This window comes from Anabas testudineus, chromosome 1, assembly GCF_900324465.2.
Source record: "Anabas testudineus chromosome 1, fAnaTes1.2, whole genome shotgun sequence".
In the NCBI taxonomy this organism is placed as follows: Eukaryota; Metazoa; Chordata; class Actinopteri; order Anabantiformes; family Anabantidae; genus Anabas; species Anabas testudineus.
In genome coordinates this window covers 5,216,227-5,232,427 of record NC_046610.1, presented here as the reverse complement: position 1 = coordinate 5,232,427, position 16,201 = coordinate 5,216,227, and the positions used below count along the sequence as shown (strand labels likewise).

The 16,201-nt window shown below is 40.7% G+C and overlaps 1 protein-coding gene across 1 annotated transcript; it reads right to left on the bottom strand.

Moving 5' to 3' along the window:
* Positions 1-202: 202 nt before the first annotated feature.
* Positions 203-5,183, bottom strand: uncx4.1 (Unc4.1 homeobox (C. elegans)). Its single transcript, XM_026360343.1, has 3 exons — positions 4,830-5,183; positions 4,100-4,275; positions 203-1,669 (listed from the first exon to the last, which is right to left on the bottom strand). The coding sequence occupies exons 1-3, from the start codon at positions 5,089-5,091 to the stop codon at positions 509-511; spliced, it is 1,599 nt and encodes a 532-aa protein (XP_026216128.1). The 5' UTR covers positions 5,092-5,183; the 3' UTR covers positions 203-508.
* Positions 5,184-16,201: the final 11,018 nt, after the last annotated feature.

The following is a 16,201-nucleotide window of genomic DNA, read 5'->3' as shown; positions in this document are numbered from 1 at the left end:
ACAGAGAAAAAGGGGGATTCATCTGCTGTAACATGACAAAACTCCAGCCGCCATGATCCAAGGCTCTGCCACACAGCAACCTCCCCCCTTGTCACCCTCTCAACATGGCCCTGGAAAGACAGTAATTCAATTTAAACAATAACTTTATTTATCAAAATGTTTACATATAAATATCATTTTCTCGTTTTTACAATATCTGAGGATTTTCGTTGTGTGAGATGTTTATTGTAGCCTAGTTTTTTGTTTTTTTTTCTTTTACAAGTTGGTCACCAAAAGGAGAGAAAAAATCCTGCTTCTAAAGATGTTTAGGCCTAAAGCCTGAATATGAGGATAGCCACAGCGTTCGGGGGGCCATCTGGATTGATCACACTTTATGATTAAAAAATAGATGAGAATTAAGTCTCCTGATTCCTGATATGTTTTCGAGTGTCTCATCAGAGCTTTGGGAATGTTTGAATAGTCTGAGCAGTGTTCCTGGTCCTTTGTTTATGTTTGCTCCTTGCAAGTGTTAGTCCATATCGACATCCTCTCCATCTGTTCCGGGTGTTTCTTGACAGTCTGTGTTTGCCTTGAGACACTCGGAGAGGTCTGGAGACGCTCGCTCCTCTCTTGCACCCTTCTCTTTTGCGCACTGCTCGGCAGCTTGGCAGCCATTGGTCGCTGCCTCCGTTTGAACTTTCAGACTCCTCTCCTCGCTACTGTCTCTGGTCTGCGTGGAGATCAGCCTGGCCAGAGCCGTCTGAGCCACACTGTTTGGAGGAGGAGAAACAGGAAATCTTCCATTACTGCAGTCACCACCGCAGTCCTCCACGTCTGTTCCGTCCGCTCTATTGCTAATGTGATTGTGTTGATGCTGCGTGTTATGCTCCATATGATCCGAGTTTAGAGGCTTAGTGACAAAGCTGGAAAGGTCAGAGGGAGCAGGACTCCCTTCACTTGTTGCACACCTCTGTCCCAGGCTAAGCCTGTTCATGTTGTCCTGACATGGTGTGGACTTCAGGGCGGTTTGGGGCACTAGAAACCCCAAGGGCTGATGGGTAATGGGGTAAAGCAAGAAGTGACCTTTACCCACCAGTGTCCTCTGACTGGGCAGTGAAGTAAAGTCCAGCTGAGATTTCCGTCGAGGTGTGGCGTCGGAGAGGAGGCTCTCCACGCTGAAGGGGTTTCTCTTCTGCAGGGCAGAGGACCTCGGGCCTCCAGGACTGGAGCTGTGTGTGCTGCCTGGAGAAACCTGCTCCGGTTCTCCTGTGGTTCTTTGGTTTTGATGGTTTTGTAGTTGGCTGAAGTTGTGTCTTGTTTGGTCACAGCTGGATTCAGTTTGGTGTCCTTCTGCGCTTTTCGTTGCTGGCAGTTCAATGTGAATAGTCCCATTAACGTTTGAAGGCTGCTGCTCGCTGTCCGTGAACTGGGAGACCCCGCTGTCACTCTCTGAACCCCCAGGTGTGTGGAAGCTTTCACCTGGGAGAAGTTTGTTCTGCGACTTCAGTAGCTTCCTCTCCTGTTTTCGTTTCTTCTTCTCGGCCCGCTCCTGTTCCCTGCGTGCGATCTCCTCGGGGTCCATGGGCTCCCCGCTGCATGTGGTCGGGTGAGAGTTGTGAGCAGGCCGCCCCGGCCCTTTTTTTGTGTTCTCCTTTTTTCTCCATTTAGCACGTCGGTTCTGGAACCAAACCTGAGCACACGTACACACATAAACAAACACATGAAATACACACAAATGCACGAGGTAAATTGGCACATGAGGTGAATTTTGCTGGAGAAACATATTTTTACCACATCAGCATCTGTCAAACACGTTACTTTGTGTAGTTGTGTTGGGACGACTGTTGAAGGGATTAGTCAAGAAATGAATTTGTCATCTGGCAGAAAATGATTCTGAAAATCAGAAAATGATTTCACTAGTTTATTAATCATTTTGGTAATTTAATGGGAGAAAAATGCTAATAGCTGACTTGTTTTAGCTTCTCTAATTTGAGAACGTGCTGCTGTGCAGTAAGATGTCACCTGGGCTCCGAGGTACTGTGAGCATTTACACTATTTTTTAACATTTCAGACTGATTAGTGGAAATTTGATTAATTGTTGTGACACTAGTGCAGACTGCGATGATTACACATATTCAGTAAACTATTTGTTCACCCAGGGCTGGAACTGGACATGTGCATAAAACCTCTATAATTAAATGTAATCCAAATTCAATAAAATAAATTCTGCTTCAATAAATATTAGACTTACCTATAATGTAAAATTTTCACAGTCTGTCCAAGCTGATCTAGTTAAACTGTGGTCATTTAAAGGACTAGTTTGTTGTTTTGAACAATATTCCTGAATTTAGATGGAAGATTTGCAAACATTAAGTCCAACAAGTTCACAAAATTAATACTTAAATTCACTGGAATATGCTGCACAAGGTAAAAACTCATTTATACTGTGTCTAGACGACATAGCACCTGTCAAAATCTTTATAATAATAATAAAGCATTGCTAGGTGGCCTATTATTTGCTAACTGTGTCAAAGCAGCCTATCTATTTACGACATGCTGTGTCGTTTTCACGGGTGTATTTCGTGTCAGTGTCAAAGTCCTTATCAGATGAAGAGGACCAAACCAGATGGCCTACCAGTCCAAGCTACTGCTGGTAAAACCTACAAAGCCTTGTGACAAGTGAAATCCTTGTCCTGTGCCTCTTTGTTTACTGCAGCTGAAGAGTAGCTTCATTAGGTTAATAGGTCACAGCGGTGGGCCAGCAGATCCACAGATGTGCCCGTGTTAATTACCAACGAGTCTGCGTAATGGGCAACTCCACCAATTACGTATAATTGTAACATAGCTCAATTACCCATATCCCGACTCTGTATATTCTTGCACACCTAGTCCTCGCACGGCAGGTCCCCGGCTGAGCTGCCTCTGCACCGAGCCAAGAGATGGAGCCTTCCCCGCCTGAGAGCGCTCACTCCCCGGCCTCTGGGCGCGCTCAAGGCCGCGTGTTCGGCGCTGATAACGCCAGGAGTTTAGCGTGCACAATCCGCGAGCATTGCATAATAAGGACGGGACACCAACATCATGTGTGACAATGGCGCTTCTTATGAATTGTTAATGTTGGTGATATCTTTGCCACGCAAACCTGATGATAAAGGAGCGTTAAGCAGCTTGAGGGAACAATAATCTGAGGTTTAGGAGCGAAATCCCCAAACAACAGCAACGACGAGCTGCGCCTCTGTCCCGCTTCACTCAATGCAGCCAAGCATGAAAACTGTAGTGGAGTGAAGTACTCACACATACATGGACACCCGTAAAAATGACACAGAATATAGTAAATAGATGGGCTGCATCGACACAGTAAGCAGATAATAGGCCACCCAACAATTTATTATTATAATTATAATCGTAATAATAATTATTATTATTATTGTTGGTGAAGGTGAAATAGGAACCATAGTCACTTTAAGAAAATTATGTTTTATGTATAAATGCCATTTGTTATTCTGCTTCTTCGTGCTAACATAATATTAAAAATAATAATTATACATTAATACTGTTTTGAGGTCTATTTTACCACTAATAGAAATAGAATTAAATATTGTGTTCAATAATAATAATGATCGTCGCCTATGATAGACAATAATAGATCCACGGATTTATTTTACTGTATCGTACACCCTAAATTAAACCACCTGAAAGCAGCTACATACAATTAACTGTTTAAATAATTACACATTTAAAACTTGAGGTATGGGAAGAAAACAATTCTCCACCCTTTGCTTCGCTCAGTAAATAGCCTTGTTTTTATTAACCCGTAAATCAATAGGTCGCCTCCATGCATAATTCAACAGAGGCCTTCGCTGATGCTTTGATAATTGACTAATAGCTGTCTCAGTGTGGACCTGGACCAGGCCTCCGTGAACCACAACAAAACAAATCCGCCTTTGACATTTTCTTATAGTAGAATATTTCGACATGGACACGAGATTGTAATTGGTTGAAAATAAAAGGTCAGAGCTACAGAACTACAGGGAAAGATTGAGGGGAAAAGCAAACTTCTGACAGGTAACCTGATTTTATGTTTCTCAAAATAAAAAAATGAAATATTTGTTGGTGTCTTTACCTGAACCCTGGACTCCACGAGGTCGAGCCTGAGCGCCAGCGCCTCCCGCATGAACACGTCCGGATAGTGGCTCTCGTTAAAAGCCTTCTCCAGCTCCTCCAGCTGCCACCCGGTGAAATTCGTCCTCGTCCGTCTGCGTTTACAACCGGGACTGTCCTTATCCGGGTCCCCAGAATCTGCAGTGGTCGAGGTGTGTGTGTGTGTGTGTGTGTGTTTATGTTTACGTGTGTGTTTATTAGTGTGTGTGTTTGTGTGTGTGTGTGTGAGTGAGAGAGAGAGGAGACAGAGGTTCATACTACAAATGCTGTCATGGCAGAACTTGCTTCTAAATCCTACTTTGTCTTTTTAGATATTTTGTTGTTGCTGTTGAACTCTGATAATTCATGTCAATAATTTTGGGCCCTTATTCGTATTTGATTTTTATATTTAAGAGACTATTTGACCGGTTTCGACAGTTTTATTATCACAAACCGGCAGCAAATAATACATTTCTCCTTTTTAAATGGCAAGTTGCTTTTATTTTAGCAGCATCCAGTTATATAATACAATAAAAGTAAAAATCTTTAAACCAGCCCGATAATAACCTCATTTTTCATAGATTTTCTAATTCACCTGGCTTGAAAACTTTAAAGCAGCATTGTTTTCTCTGCAGACTGACTTTCCTCCAACATTCACATGTCATTACTCCTGTTCCTTTCATGCCACGGTGCATTGTTTCCACCAGGCCTACCTGAGAGTTTGAACTGCTGGCTGTCGGACGACAGGAGCGGGTTGGAGCCGACCACCGAGGCCGAGCAGGAGCCGTTAAGTAATCCGTCTATAGAGAACGGCACTGCGGCCGCGGACTGCAGCTGGTGTCCGCTGGCGAGCTCGTAGACATGCTGGTGATGATGGTGGTGGTGATGGGGACCGAGCGGGTACGGGAAGCCCACCAGCCCCCCCAAGGAGCCTCCGAACTGGGCGTGAGGATGCTCGAGGACCCGACTGTCCATGCTCGCCCGGGCTGCGGCGGGGCCGAAGTGAAGATGCAGAGGGAGGCGGTGTGGCTGAACATGCAGTCAAAGAAAGTCGGGGAGCGCAGGAAGAAGCGGCGGAGGCACGGAGGAGGAGGAGGAGGAGGAGGAGGTGACGGCGCGGCGAGAGACGGAGGGAGGGAGGGAGGGAGACCCGGGCAGACGGCCGCGCACGGTCTGCAGAGAGGAGCTGCGGAGTCCGGGCTCTTCGAGGTATTTGACGGTCACGGTGCAGCCGAGATGTCAGCCCCGCTGCTCTGAGCGAGCCAGCTCATTAGGGCTCCTCCATCTGCTCGCGGGACCAATAAGAAACGTTAATCGCCCCGTGACGTCAGAGGCGCTGTTAATGGAGTAACGGAAGGCAGAGCACGAGGAAAAATAAATAAAGAAAGAGAGACATAAATAAAATACGAGCGTTTTTCTTTCTTACTGGATCGATCGCTAATTACACCTGAACGCGTCCTTTACGTCTCTAAACACAGAGGACGAGGCTGAGCTGGGGAGTGGAAATAACAAAGTGACTGAGAAGAACTCCAGTAAATTCAGAAAGATGAACCACGACTGATGAGAAACGCCCTTCACATGAGAGAGAATTTATAAAAGGATTAAAACATGTAATTAACGGGATTTATTAATGATTCGTGCGCCATTTATTTACCCTCTCCAGATCAGGTACCGGCCCAAGTCAACAACTTTTTGGATTGCCAGGTTGTGGAAAATCACTATGCACCCATGGAGACCCAGGGTCCCATGGGGTCAGAAAGAGACACACAGCAACCACAAACCATGACAAAGAGACATAAAATGCCCACAAAGAGGTGCAAAAGTACCACGAATGGACACAGGGTGAAAACAAAATGGTGCAAAACCACCATAGAGGCACAAAAAGGAAACAAAGAGACACAAAATATTCACAGACCACATCTCTACATGGGGTCTTTCAGTGTGGGTTGTGTCATGATCCGTCCATGCTTCCACTACAACACATTATTAAATCATTTAACTCGTTTTAATTCATTAGTGAGACCTCTCCAGTGGACCAGATTCTGGATAAGGGTTACAGGACATCTGCACTGAAACACATCTGTAAACAGCTTATTAACATTTACAACTGCAGGTGAGTGACTTTGGCTAATAGCTCATTAGCACCCTTTATTAATGTCATACTAACATTTATAACTATAACTTACAACTTATTGGAAAGTGTGAAGACTTAAGTAAAATAATTAAACCGTTCAAGTCCTCATGAATTAAAGATGGAGCTAAAAAGACAAGCAAAGTGCCATGTTGGAAGATAATGTTTGACAACTCGTTAATACTGATCTACAGCTGATACATAAAGTATTAGTAAATGATCTATTAACATTCATAAATCAATTAATTACTCCTTTTTTAGAAATGGTGGTATAATTGGTACCGTATTGACTTTAAGATGCAATGACCACCTTTCCTCTGTCTCTTCTGTGTGTGTGTGTGTGTGTGTGTGCTCCTGTGTAAGTGTTTTACAGGGGCATTCAGGGCCAGATTGATCCAATAACAGCCCCTTTATCATCCCCCTTTTCCTGAGCTGTCACATCGCATTTTAAACTACAAGCCTCTTTCCATCTCCTAGGCACCCCCCCCCCCCCTCCTCAAACACACAGATACACACACATACTCTGCACCATTATTTCGATTTTGCACCTGAACAGCTTACACCGATGTTTAGTTGTACAGTTGTCGGGTTGCAGTCTACATGATCTGTGCATGCAGTGTTACAGGATATTACTGGGTGGCCTTTTGCATTAGTTCGCCCACAAGAGTTCACCCTGGAGTCTATTTGAGCAGCAATCCTCTGTGAATTCTGCTTTTTAGCTGGATTCCATAAAGGATATGTAGTACTTCAACACACACAAAGATGAAAGAAATGTACATTATCAATTGAATTGAAGTCACAACAAAAGCCGAGGCACTTCAGTGTAACGTCAAGAGCTCACACAATTATAAAAACAATATGCACAGCTATATATGATAGAATTAAATAGAAAACCCAACACATGTCCCTAAAGCAAGTACAGCAGGGGAAAAACTACCTTTTACAGAAGAGACCTCCAGCAGAACCAGACTCGAGGTGGGCGGTCATCTGCCTCGACCGGTTGGAGAGAAGGAAGGCAACAACAGGCAGCTGACGAAACACTGGGAAACGTACAGCTCTGATAATGGGGATACCTGAGAAAAGTACAGAGGAAGAAGCACCACCACAGGAGCGAGAAGACACAACGTTAATGACGATTGATGACGAATAGAGAGTGTTATCAAATAAAATAAGATTGTTAACTAACTGGGAGACAAAAACAATTTGACATTCATCTAATGTCTGTTCTGGAGCTTTTGACTATATCACATAGCCGCTTGGCAAACTTTATCCGTCAATGGCTGATGAAGATTATGTGACATGAAATGAACTCCAGAACAACTACTAAATGGACCTCGAGGTGAGTTTCTGTTGTAAAGTACGAATTAGGAATTAACTTTGAAACTTAATTATTAACTAACACAAACCTCAAACACCCAGCACTCCCCACCCAGTCAAGCAAAAATAAAGTGATTATGAAGAACATCTGCTATTGGTGGCTCAGAAAATAACAGGCAACGGACTTGCACCCATTAGTCCTTTAGATGGGAAAACCCAAAGGTACTAAGTAAGTTGAGCTACTGCAGACATTCTTGTAAGGGTAGGGATATACTATACTTTTTAACTAGTCCATATACACAGAAATTAGCTGCATTTTGTATGTGTGGAAGATTTAAGGTTATCCACTGGAGGGCAGACCAGGAACTAATCATCCTCCAATAGGTTACAGGACTGTTGATGTTGAGCAGCAAAGAAAATGGCAACAACGATATCGTCATTGTTTTTGTGTTGATTTAAAGGTGGCTCAAAGTGGTTTCTCTTCCTTCGCTACAGGATGCTGAAATGCTACGATACGTCCTCCACTCATCATACACTGGATTGCATCTCACATATGCGTCATAATTTCTGATAATATGCACAACAAATGCTTCAAATCCAGACGTGGGGTTGCCATGAAAGAGCGGTTAAAAGCAAATATGTCACTAGTCTAACAGGGTTGAAAACAACAATTTCAGTTGACTTTTTTTTTTTTTTTATCAAGATATTTTAGTAAGAAACACAAATCACTGTGTCTTACCTTATATAATCTTTTATAACTGTGTATATGTCACTAGATAAAACATTTGTATCAGTCATCATCAGTAGGTACAGAACACTTAAATAAACAAAGCATGTCTGTCTTTTACCTTAAAGGGTCCTGTCTAGAAGGCTAAAGCTAGAAAAACATCTCTACAGGCTTAATATGCACAGACGTTGCTTGGATACTTTTTTCATAGTTGTAATGTAATATGTTAGTTTGTAGATCAAGCAAGTTGATGAAATGAAACCAAGTACAGCTGAGTCTGAAGGTAAACCAACATATGGGTAGATGCAACATGACAAGTCAGGGTATCACCAAACTCGGCAGAACTGATCCTCGGGGGACCATGAATTCCTGCACAATATGTTGTGCCAGTATGTTAAGTAGATGTTAAGTGCCACACTGCCAGCATGAATAGAAACCAAACTGAAGAAATTTGGGATAAAGCTTATGTCTGTTGAGACTTTCTACTGTTGTTTATACTGTTTTTAAATAGACAGGGGCTGATCTTCCCCATGACCCATAAACCCTTTTTAGTAAATGTGAATAAAACATGTAGAACATTTTTTAGCAATATGCTGTGTCTGTTTGGAGGTAAAAATAAATAAATAAAAAATAACAACAGAAGACGACTGCAATTAAAAATTCAAGTTATCTTGTTGAGTTGAGGGTCTTGTTTAATTGGACTGCATTGTATGATGAAAGGTCTGAAATTTACACTCGTGGCGGAGGCCAGAAGCAAGTGAGTGTCCAGGTGGACATCTGTGGGGAAGCGATGGAGGGAGCGAAGGGGAGAGAGAGAGAAAGATTATACATATAAATTGTAAACGGTGTCGCAGGGGCCAAATCTTGCCCGAGGTGGTGACTGCTTCATTTTGTGTTAAATTTCTTGACAGAAAGCCACCCGCGTGCCGGTGAATACTGAATGGTAATCAGAGCTGGTTGAATAAGTACCTCCCCCTCCCTCTTCCATTACTGTGAATTAATTCGACTTTATTTATCCAATTTCTGGAGCTGACAGAATGTTAATTTGAGTTGAGATTTCTCTCTGCTGTTCTGCCTGTGACCCGTAGCCCTGGGATTGGCGTGTTGTAATAACCTGAATCTTTCACCAGAAGCTCCGATAATTGTTACCTTATTAGCATGTAAATTGTTTAATTAATATTATTATGAAGAACCATATAATCCCTCCGTTACTTGACCCTGAGTCCACACACGAGCAGGCTTTCTGCATTTCAATGTCTAGTTTTTAAATGGACTCTTTAATGTTGGCTGGTCGTCTGGCTGTTATAAACCCCCTTTCCCCAATCTTAGTGCAACTTTGAACGGCTTGAGAGGCGCTTTTGATGTCACCACGTCTCTAGCTCTCTTTTCCTCTCTCTATTCCCTTTTCATTTCTTTGCTGCTCTTTCTGATGTATATTTATTTTCCTGACGCCATTTTTTTGGACATCAAAATACAATGCCTTCTTGTCATTTGCTTATAAAAGCTCTTTTTATTTTTTATTTTCAAAGCCTCCCCCTCCCTCCACTTTCCCAGTGGCTGAGCGAGCCAAACACATGCAGTGCTCGATGAAAAGCAGCCCTTGACATGAGGTCCTAAGAGACCGCAGCATTTAAATTCGCTTTTCTTCCTTCCTCCTCCTTTTTTGCTGGGCACGAGTGACATTGTCAGATGCTAGCTTTAATTAACTTGATAATAAGATGGGCGACTCACATGCAGGCCATGGTTTGGCCTGCCTTGCCTCCAGCCTCGTTCCCCTCCCTCATTTCTTTGTGCAGGCAACACAACCAAACCCACACATAAGTAAGAATAGAGAAAAAACAAAACATTGTGATAAGTAAGCTCTTGTCATCTAAGAACTGTGGTTTCCTATCTTTCAGAAAACACTTTGGTTAAAATAGATGTGAGAAACCCTGCAGAGCAGAAGGGAATCTCCAAATAAAGGACAGATGACTTTTTTGAGCTGGTGTCTGAATGAAATCAGTCATCTCCTGAACCTGTGTTCATGTTATTACTATATAAATATTATTTACCTGTCAGGCAAAACATATATATACATGCAATACCGTTATCTAGCTCCAATAGGGCGTTTTGTATCATTAGATTTTTTTAGGCATACAGAGAAAAAGTGTCACGGTAACGTCAGTAACCTTCAGAGAGAGATCGCCTTTGTGAGAAGTTGATGTCTTATAGCTAATTATATAATGGAGGTTATAATTTTTGATGGGCCCGCTCCTCAGGAACTCCTTCAAGTGGCATCATCTAAACTAAAAATCTCCTCCACAAGATGTCCCCTGGAATCTGAGATCTATTTCAATACAGAGAAGGCTGATGGAAGTGTAATACTGTTCATATTAATGTATTCCCCAAACTACAACTATAGAATGCAAGTGAAGCGGTCCTTTAATTTCCCATGAACGCTCATCAGGTCAGTGACGATTACGTCCAAATCATTCAAAAGCCTTAGTTTCTGACTAGATACCTGAAACTAGAAGTATTCCCTTCAGGCTTAGCTGTGTTTTTAGTGCTATTTAGCACAATTTACACATCTGCATGTTAGCGTACTTATTTTAGCATTAAGCTGAAAGGACCAGTTTACTTGACTACAACTGTTTTAGGTTGGTTTCTTGGTTTGTTGGAATATCCATCATGCCACCTATCAATCATTTACTAATTATGGCCAACAGGATAGGCTTCAGACAAATAGTTGGTGACTGTGCAGCAGAACCACAGTCTCTCTGCGCTCTGAGCGGCTCTGGAGTTGTTGTGGGTGTTAATCTTTGGTCCAAAGTAATGAAGAGAGGGTATGTTTAAGACTTTTACTTAGTCACCAATTTTTCCTGTCAGTCCAGAAACCTCTTGTATTTATCCAACACTGTGATCACCCAGTAGTAAATATGTTTCCAAAATACAAACATTGTGATGTAGCAGTTTAAACAAAACCTTGACTTGGGAAACACATTAAATATTGAGTAGAACCAATTTTATTGCATTTATTTTTAACAAAAATATATTAAATTTTGACAAACCTGTGCACGTGTCCTGAAAACATTCAGCCTGCACAGGAGCAGGATGTAGAGATTTTTTGGTACACTTCACTTCCCCTGTGTTTACCTGTCCAGTGGAGATGTATGTTGGAACAAATGTAGGGCTTTCATTTGCACTGGATTGCATGAAAACACCATGCCTGAACATTCACAAGGAAATCCCCCATTATATTTTGGTTTATATGGAAAAAGTAAAAAATGACCTAGCCCTAACCTTAACCCCCCTAACCCAGAAGAACAAGAGTCCCAAAATCTTCAATATGCCTCTTGAGAGAAGAAATCAAGACATATTTATTTTTTAATTAGCAAACTAAGGTGAAGCAGTAGTGAGTTAATTACTCAATTACTGTGTGCAAGTTAATTTTTAACCATCTGAAATGAAGTCAGTCATTATTTAGTTGATTGATTGATAATTAAGAGTCTAATCTAAATTAATTGTTGGGACTTCTGGGTTTTTGATCCTGCAGTGAGCTTTGTGAAGCCGGAAACTAGATGTGACTCCAATTAAAAGTGAAGGGATTTAATGTACTGATGTTTTTTTCCCCCCCACAAATCTTTTTCTTGACACATAATGGAAGCTTTGATAATTTAGTGAAGGAAAGAACCCATTTCCAGGCAATTGCATTTTAGCTTCTACTCTCCACACAATTAGAAACTTTTCTTCCATCTAATTATGGACAGAATTGTGTCTCTGACAGAATATTTGGAGGGAATGCAAATAGAGATTAATTGTAAAGTTATTTTCTTTAATTCACCTCCTGTTTGATAGATTAAACGTGTGTACATACATTTAAAATGAGTGCAATCAAAGCCAAACTTTCTCCGAAGCGATAATTCCATTTCAATTAAAACTGACTTATCACCTTTTCCTAAAACGTACTTAATATGCCAAAAATTTTCAATGCTTGAAAGAATCCAAAATACCATTTTAATTGTTATCAGCAAGTTAAATCTCCCCCCTCTCTGTCCCTCTCTTTCTTTCTTTATTCTGCCCTCCCCCCTTTTTTTCCTTGGCTGTCTTGGCACAAGCCGTACGGAAATAGACCTAATTAACCCCCCTACCCCGCAGGGAAATCCACTATGCAAATTAACATTTTCAAAATATAGTAATGATATAATTTGAGAAATGGTGACGCCAATTTTTCAAGCACTGGCTCAAAGTATTTGCATATACATTTTAGCAGCCCTATCAATACTGTCGTTAGCATCTCTTGATCTTTTTTGGAGCGTGTACGTGCGTGTACACGTCTGCGGACAGGAGGAGGGGAGTGTTACAACAAATGTCCAGAACTGATGGGCATAGAGGAAGAATGGATCAGTCTATTCGGCCACTGGCTGGCTACTGGAGCCCAACAAAACCATCTGCCAGAGGAGAAATGGTGAAAGGAAGGAGGAGAAAGTCCTCCCCTCCCTCTCTCCATCCCAAAGAGCTCAGCTTTTAAGTCAATCTGTAAATGAGGAAAGATGTTTTAATTAGGAAGCAAGTTCATGCAGATCTAATTTAAATCACTTTAATGAATGGCTCAGTCACAGCGACCTGTGTGCACTGGAATAACAGATCTGATGCAGCCTGAAACAAAGATGTTTCATTTGGTCAGGTTTTGTTTTCTCACCTCATCTACTAGAGTCTCTAACCCAGAGAATTTCAATTTACTGTGTAAGCACCATTACTATTACAATTTCACAATACTGATGTTCCTAATGTATATGATGTGGTATATTAGTATTTGAATTACACATGGGCCCTAAATATTAGGCCTCAACACTTACAGCAACACATACAGAAGTACTCAGGTCACTTAATCTATTACATTTTAAAAATACTTCTTTACAGGTTAAAGTCCTGTATCCAAATGTAATTTACTGTAAAAGTGCAGTTTACAGTAAAGTCAAGTTTATTAATATGGCATTGCATTTAATGTTGCAGCTGGCATCAGTGGACTGTAACAACTATATAAACACTAATTTTATGAGTTTTATGACTATACTGATTTTTTGTATGAATGAAAACTTAACTATATCAAATACATGTAGTGAAGGAAAACTGTCATATAGCCTCTAAAATGTAATGAACTCAAAGTATGAAGTATATCTTACTTTACTTGAAATATTTAAGTAACATAGAAACCCTCAAAACTGTGCTTATGTACAGTATTTAGGTAATGTGCTTACTTTCCTTAAGTACATTACTGAGGGAGACGTGTTGATACAGTAACATTTTTATATGCACTCTTCATTGTGACATATAATATAGTGCTACAGTGCCAACATAGAACTGGTTTAAGGAAAATAAAGTCTGCAATAAATACAGTTTGTGTTCATCTTTAAGTACTGAGCTAGTCAGTGTACTCAAATAGAGGAGTGCAAAAAAAATTCCAACCTATTTAAAGACAGTTTTCAGTGTGTACTGTGTGGTCCTCAGAGGGAATGGATGGCATTGCCATCACTGTTAAATTAGTTGTGCACTGACTCACATATGTTTACGTCTGGAGTGTTAAACCTAATTCAACATCATGTCTGACCAACAAACCATCACAGAAGAATTAGTGTGTAGATTTTCGACCTGACTTTTTGACTCATGCAGAACCCATGATTTCTATGACTGTTAAGTTATGAAATGCTCAAATGACTAATTTTACAATTCAGCCTGCAACAATTGAATTGAACAGCCTCACACATTCTACAGTTATCCACTTAGCTACAGGCAGGTGTGCTCTGCAATCAGATAAATCTAACATTTATTACATTGTCACCGCAGGACACTGTAGGAAATATTAAATACATTTTAGCATTAATCAAAGCACTTCTCTTTTATTACATAATTAAATCTGTCTTTATTAGTGAAACACCCACTTTTGTTGCTGTAATTCTCTGTATTTTTTTTTTCTACTAGTCATAATGACAGTGTGGATTCGGTGGCACACAGCCAAAATGACAGGACAGTTTTCAAGCAATTAATGCTTAAAGATATTAGTCAGTGAAAGCAAATAATTTCACATAAACTGCCAGTTCACAAAGCACAGCCTGATGATACCCTCCGGAATATCCCATCCCAACATATGCCTAATTGTTTACCACTGCTTGTTTACATAAATACAAAGTGCTGCAGGGGAGGAGCGGCGGAGGGGGATGAAGAGGAGGGTTTGGAGTCAGTACACTATAAGACAAAGCTGGAGAATTAATAACAATTTGTGGCAGATAATTACTTATCAATTAAAGCTGTTATCCTGCCTAATTAGGCAGCGTTCATTAAATTCTGCCAATTTAAACCTTAATCAAAGTTAGCAGGGCCTGACAGCAGAGTGTGGCTCAGTGGAGGAGCGACCCCCAGTGGACGATAAGGGAGGAGGTCCCTCAGGGTTTGAGTGAGTGAGTGGAAAAGAGCGAGATTCATTTATTTAGTTTTATTCACAGTATTGTTTTGTATGGCTTTTTGCTTTATTTAAAATGCATTATTGTTGTCAGTGGAAAATTATTATTTAGATCGTTTACTGAAGTAAACTATTACAAAAGTAAAATTCCATGAGAAATTTTACTCAAGTAAAAGTACAATAGTAATGTAATGGATATGTGGGTTAATTCAGGTGAATTCTTGTTTAAGCAAGAAGGTGGAGATTTTTCTCTACTAATTTCTATTGTTTGGCAGAAACGTAATTATTTAGTAGTCAAAAATGTAAGAAGTCAATTTGCAACTAAAATGTATGGAAATGAAAGTAAAAGTAGTACAAACTGAAAATACTAATAGCACAATACATGCATGGCTGGATTAGGAGCCCCGGGGCATATATGTCCTGGGATTAACTGTCAAATATTTGTAGTGCACTGTAAAAAGAACACTATTTCACTATAAAATGTGGAATCAAGTAGAGTTGCTCGAATGAAGGACCACAAAACAGTTTTTCAGTTCAGTGGCTGCATAAATCAGATTCATTCTCCAAAAAGTTAGAGTTAATGAAATAATAAAAAATCAATTCCCACACAACATATTTAGGATTCACAGTCTGGTGTTTTGGTAACCCAGGCTCGAGTAAAATAACTCAGAATGACATATTGTATTGTATTACTATGAGTACAATCCACTGATGATGGTGAAGGAATAGAAAAGAAGTACGGACTTGGATCTTTTACTGAAAAAAAAAAAGCTCCACAAAAGTAAGACTTCAAAATACAAGTAAAGATCTGTGATTCAAACATGTAATGAAATCTAATATAATGGAAAATTATCAGCAAAATGCACTTTAAATATCAAAACTAAAAATAGTCAAGGTGTAGATTACACTCAGTTTTACAGAACAAGTAAACCGGAGCTACAGCAGTTTTTTTAAATTAATTTACTGATTTATCTACATCTGCTGTACAGCACAAAGGGGGCATAGCAGAAAATGGGTTTAATTTCTGCAGCATCTCCAAACTGTAGGATACTTTGTTACTATCATTTATTATTTTTCTATTCAATGGCATGATAAACTGCTCTCTAGCACACACTGTCTCTGGGTTTAACACCCTTCTTCACCCTCTGGCCCGTCAGCTCTGATTTTGAAAGGTTTCACTTCCAAGAACTCTTGTGGCCAATTGACAACAAAGCACGCGCTTCTCGGGGCGCCTCGGCACGAGGAACGAGTTAATTAATATTGGCTCTTGTTTGGTCTAGTTAATGAATGGGTGAATTATGCACCTCTGGGACACCGCCTCCCCAATCGGTTTAAATTATCCCCCACACCCCTCTTCCAACATTGTCCTCCAATTTCCCCACTCTGATCCTGCACTGATGGGGTCCCTGTCACCAACCAGACCACCACACACACACACACACACACACACACACACACACACACAGAGTGAGGC

What these genes read in the sequence shown, in the direction of transcription:
- uncx4.1 (XM_026360343.1), bottom strand. Translation starts at nt 5,091, where the DNA reads ATGGACAGTCGGGTCCTCGAGCATCCTCACGCCCAGTTCGGAGGCTCC. An exon ending in CCAGCAGTTCAAACTCTCAG is followed by an intron (nt 4,276 to 4,829) that starts GTAGGCCTGGTG and finishes CGACCACTGCAG; the next exon opens with ATTCTGGGGACCCGGATAAG. An exon ending in TCGTGGAGTCCAGGGTTCAG is followed by an intron (nt 1,670 to 4,099) that starts GTAAAGACACCA and finishes ACGTGTGCTCAG; the next exon opens with GTTTGGTTCCAGAACCGACG.